This window comes from Lactuca virosa, chromosome 5 (genome assembly GCF_052849685.1).
Source record: "Lactuca virosa cultivar CGN04683 chromosome 5, Lactuca_virosa_CGN04683_v6, whole genome shotgun sequence".
Classification (NCBI taxonomy): Eukaryota; Viridiplantae; Streptophyta; class Magnoliopsida; order Asterales; family Asteraceae; genus Lactuca; species Lactuca virosa.
In genome coordinates, this window is record NC_136430.1 from 252720327 (window position 1) to 252726046 (window position 5720).

Sequence of the window (5720 nt, forward strand, 5' to 3'; positions counted from 1 at the left end):
ATGTTTCAACTTGTATCCCCCCCATAAAAGCATTTAAAAACATTTCAAAGGTTGATTAAGGGGTATGAACTCACCTGTAGTGAGTGATACTGGAGTATGGTTGAAAGATGATTGCAGAGTGTCAGGTGTAACCTTGAGCACAGAAAGATCCTAATAAACATATAATGACATGAATGTGTATGCAATTAGTGTCTAAACAACTAATTAAGAAGGGTAACACCCTTATAGACTATGAAACTTTAAGATTTAAGGGATACAATCACATATGATTGCATAACTAGGGTGTATGGCCACCCTATTGAGTTTACAGTCCATGTGGCATGACCATAAGAGTTTACGGTCAAAGTGGTTCACGGTCCTATGTGTTTACGGTTCCATGGGTTCACGGTCCCATGTGTTTACGGTTCCATGGGTTCACGGTCCCATGTGTTTACGGTCTAATGACCTTACGGTCATAGGGTTTACGGTCTAAGGAGATACACTAGACCGTAAACACCTTTTGTTAATGGAAAAGTGACGATTTCAAGGCCAAACACAAGAATCCTAACTAGATATAAGTATAAGAGGATGATACTTACGATTTGAAGGCAAAGAAAGGTGTTTTCGGTCCAACACACTAAGGTGTTCTTGAGGATTCTTGAAGATCTAGATAAAACGATGAAATCCATGGATGAATCAAGAGTGAATCATGGATAAAGGAAGGATTAACACACAATGAAGGAATCACTTACTTGTTTTAAGATTTGGAAGCAAAAAAAATTATGCTTTTTGAGAGAGAAATCAGCTTCTAGACTTGAAAAGGGAAAAGAATGACCGAAATGATCATCCACCATATATATATATATATATATATATATATATATATATATATATATATATATATATATATATATATATATATATATATATATATATATATATATATATATATATATATATATATATATAGGGAGGAGTTTACGGTCACCCTGACCGTAAACTCAAGGTCTCGACCGTAAACTCCTTTTTGAGGAGGTTTACGGTTGCTAGGTGAATAAGAACTTAAACTGACACTCCCAAATACTGATTCCTTTGATGCACTAGGGTTTGAATACTCAAAATAGGTTCTAAATAGTGATAACTGGAAGCAAAACGAGTCTAACACTGATAGATTTGAATGTTTACACAAGCTAGAAATTTCGGGTTGTCATAGCTTAGGATAGATCCACCTAATTCACTGTCTGTTCGATGTTGGTTTATACGTGACTAGTATGAACTAAGTGGTGATAGAAGGGAACTGGTTTCTTCCTAGTTTTACTATGCTTATGAACTCACCAGCTTTATGCTGATACGTTTTCAAAACCGCTTGTATTCTCAGGACAACAATAGACAGGTACTCTTGCCAGCTTTTGGAGAAGACGGAGCATTTTGGAGTCTCGTCTTTTACTTTTGTCATATACTAATGTATACAAACTATGTTTTTCAAACAGATGTAAATATTCATATGTAATGTAATGGTTGTGTTTACTTTGATTACTTTGATTACTATGATGCAATTGTTGTGATACTACATATGACGTCCTACGCCCCCGAACGTTTCCGTCGTTCCGGTTTGGGGGTGTGACATATATATCCGACATCGATTCAGCAGCAGAGTGCTGGTCCAGTGATAGTGGGCTGAGATTCATTGATTTCCGACGGATGTTGAGAAGACTCAGTTTAGTGGCTATCAAAATCGATGCTGCAAAGAAACATTAGTGATGTTAGAGGAGACGATAAACAATCAATTCGACTGCTCAGGGTTATACCCATGATATCACCTTCAATCCATAAACATCGTCTACATACAGGTTATACACAACACCCATTACTGGTAATACACATAAATGAGAGAAAGAGGAATCGTAAGAAAAGGAAAAAAGGTGAGCCGATAAAGGGGAGGAAATCGAGAGGGGTTGTTGTAGGGAGCTGCTCCGGTGGCCGGTAAAGGGGAAGAAATTGACGTGTGAGATACGAGGGATGCCAAATTTACCAGGTCGGAATACCAAGATGAAAGACTGCTCTGATTCTTCCAAAGCTTTCGCTAGTTCGTTGTACTCTTTGATTGCAGGTCCAACTTCAGTCCCATAGATTATAGATCCTTCTGGTTTGATTCCATCCACTAGATAACCTCGTCTTCTCTTCTGTGTAACTGGATTTGTGGTTCGACGAGCTACCACTATCGTATTCCTGCAACATTAGATTACATAGATTTTTGTTTTGGCGAGTTTAGAAAAAAATAGATCAGACCCTATCTCTCCATCTCCGAGCCCTTTCCTGTTCATCGTCTTTTACACCATCACCATTCCCACCATCATACCACTCCAGAACCACTGTAGCTTCCACCATCAAAGGGGGAAATGAGTGATTTTTTTTAGTCTTTGTACAAACTGATTCCAGGTGAAATCGGACATAGAAATTGACCAAATCAGAAATAGAAATCGACCAAATCCGATTTCAGGTGAAATGGGTTTCTCTCATCGTTTGCAAACCAAATCCTATTTAATGTGTTGTGCATGAGTTATAAACCAGAAAAAGAAGAAAGAAAAGAAATCAAAAAAGATTTTCTTTTTTTAATAAGATTCATTAAAAAAATAACCTTTTTTTTTAACTAAATTTCCGACTCCGGAAAGATATTTTCGGTGTAGATTGCGCCCAAAAACATTTCCTGTTGTGATATTTTCTGGATGCCGTTTGAATAAACCCCATCAAAAACCTGCCATCTTTTCCGGTGTTTTCCTCTGTCCACCTGTTCATCAATGGCTGACAAGCTAGCTCTTCCTCTTCTCCTCCCAAGTCCTCCACTCTCAAAACCCTTCTCTCAAGACTTCCATCCCCAAAAACCCTACCACCACAATCCACCGCCTCAGCCATTAACCCCCCTTCTAAAAGACATCCTGCAACCCAATTCCGCCACCACAAAACCCCCTTCTCCGATAATCCCCAGAACAACAGGTCGTATCGGCAAACACAACGACCCAAACAAAGGAAAACCCTGGACTTCTCACTTATCTCCACGAGGTCAGCAAATCTTCCAAACCCTAATCGATTCAGGTTCCAATTCTTTCGAATTTAATCAAAATTTGCTTAATTTAGTCGATTTCCACGAACAAAACGAATCAGAACACGCTTCAAAGTCATTATCCTTAGATATATTGGGTTTAATTCAAGGTTTAATCCATTACAAAAAACTCGATTTAGCTTTAAACGTCTTCGATTGGGTCAAAACCCACTATAAAGACACCGGAAAACCTTTACGTGGCTCCGTCGTCGCTGTAATCATATCCATGCTCGGTAAAGATAATCGGGTTTCAGTAGCATCTTCGTTGATTCGCAGCCTCCAAAAAGACAATTTCACCATCGATGTATACGCCTACACTTCATTAATAACTGCTTACGCTAATAATGGAAGATTCCGAGAGGCAATTTCGGTTTTCAAAGAAATGGAAGAAGAAGGAATCCAACCCACCAAAATCACTTACAACGTGATTCTCAACGTTTATGGCAAAATGGGGATGCCATGGAACAAAATCGAATCAATCTTTAACGATATGAAGAATTCCGGGGTTTCTCCAGATTCGTATACTTATAACACTCTCATAAGTTGCTGTAAACGCGGATCTTTACATGGAGAAGCCGAAAAGATCTTCAAAGAAATGAAATCCGCAGGATTTAGTCCAGATTACGTAACTTACAACACGTTATTAGACGTATACGCGAAATCCCGCAAACCCAATGAAGCAATGAACGTGTTACACGAGATGGAATTTCACGGGTTTTCCCCAAGCATTGTCACGTATAATTCTTTAATTTCTTGTTACGCAAAAGACGGGTTATTCAAAGAAGCCATGGAATTAAAAGATCAAATGTCCCAAAACGGGATAAAACCCGATGTCTTCACCTACACGACTTTGTTTTCGGGGTTTGAAAAAGCCGGAAAAGACGAATTTGCGAGGGGTGTTTTTGACGAAATGATAAGTTCGGGGTGTAAACCAAATATTTGTACTTTTAACGCACTTATAAAGATGCACGGGAACCGCGGGCGGTTCTCGGACATGATGAAGGTCGTGGAGGACATAAAACACTACGGTTGTGTTCCCGATATCGTGACATGGAACACACTTTTAGCGGTTTTTGGACAAAATGGAATGGATCTAGAAGTTTCCGGAGTATTCAAGGAAATGAAACGGGCAGGTTTTATACCCGAAAGGGACACTTTCAATACTTTGATAAGCGCGTATAGTCGATGTGGATCGTTGGATCAATCCATTAATGTTTATAAAAGTATGTTGGAAGCTAAAATCACTCCCGATTTATCGACCTACAACGCGGTGTTAGCCGCCTTGGCTCGTGGCGGGCTTTGGCGGCAGTCGGAGAAGATTCTAGAAGAAATGGAATCCGGGAGGTGTAAACCTAACGAATGTAGTTATAGTTCGTTGCTTCACGCGTATGCAAACGGAAAAGAGATTGAAAAAATGCGGGATCTCGCCGGAAAAGTATATTCCGGCGAGATTGAGCCGCACGCGGTGTTGTTAAAGACTCTTGTTTTGGTGAATAGTAAATCGGATTTGTTGCCGGAAACCGCTAGGGCTTTTGAGGAGATGAAAAACCGAGGGTTTTCGTATGATATAAACACTTTAAACGCGATGGTTTCGATCTACGGGAGGCGGCAGATGGCGGTGGAAGCTAGCGGGATCATGGCGGTGATGGAGGAGTCCGGTTTTTCGCCGAATTTAACGACGTATAATTCGTTGATGTATATGTATAGTCGATCTTTGGATTTTACAAAATCGGAGGAAATTTTGCGGGATATTTTACGGAAAGGGGTAAAACCGGATGTTATTTCGTATAACACGGTGATTTATGGGTATTGTAGGAATGGGAAAATGAAAGATGCATCGAGGGTATTATCGGAAATGACGAAATCGGGTGTGGTTCCGGATGTTATTACTTATAATACTTTTGTTGCGAGTTATGCTTCGAATGAACGGTTTTTGGAGGCGATTGATGTGATTAAATATATGATTAAAAATGGATGTAAACCGAATGAAAGCACGTATAATTCTGTTATTGATTGGTATTGTAAGTTTCATAGAAGGGATGATGTGGTTTTATTTATTAATAATCTTCGGGAGGTTGATCCGCGTGTTTCTAGAGATGAAATTAGTCGATTGGCGGCACGGGTGGCGGAGATGGGTTGAGGGTTGGCGGTTTATGGTTTTCCGGCGACCGGAGAATTTGAAGGTTTGTATATGCTTACTGATAGAAAGTGGGAATTATGTGTTTTAAGCTAATAATCTGTTTGTTAATTTCAGGAGGAAGATGTAAATTTTGATGCGGTTGTATTAAATGATTTGTTTTTTTCCTTATAGATATAGAACTTCTATATTGTATGAAATTAGGGTAAATGTAAGAAATAGCAACACACTTTTATTTATTTATGTATTATAAAATCCTAGTTTTTTTTTTGGTAAGGGCATTTGTATATTTGAATTTTTTTTTTGTCATTAATGAGAAATCAACCTCAATATAGCAGTTAAAATTGTTTTATATTTGGATGAGATGACATTGTTGTAATAAGATAGATTTTTACAAATGTTGTAATAGGAATAGATGAAAATGGAATGCATATGTAAAAGGCTCTTTTGGTACAATCGGAGGAAATTTGGTAATCTTAAATTGATGATAGAAATATTATACCA

At 38.5% G+C, this 5720-nt stretch overlaps 1 protein-coding gene across 1 annotated transcript; it reads left to right on the plus strand.

Annotated features, from left to right (window-relative positions):
* Positions 1-2661: 2661 nt before the first annotated feature.
* On the plus strand, positions 2662-5492 carry LOC145115402 (Pentatricopeptide repeat (PPR) superfamily protein). Its single transcript, XM_079051695.1, has 2 exons — positions 2662-5262; positions 5334-5492. Exon 1 carries the CDS (start codon positions 2778-2780, stop codon positions 5217-5219), a length of 2442 nt encoding a protein of 813 aa, XP_078907821.1. The 5' UTR covers positions 2662-2777; the 3' UTR covers positions 5220-5262; positions 5334-5492.
* Positions 5493-5720: the final 228 nt, after the last annotated feature.

Coding starts and splice junctions, on each gene's coding strand:
- LOC145115402 (XM_079051695.1), top strand. CDS start 2,778: ATGGCTGACAAGCTAGCTCTTCCTCTTCTCCTCCCAAGTCCTCCACTC.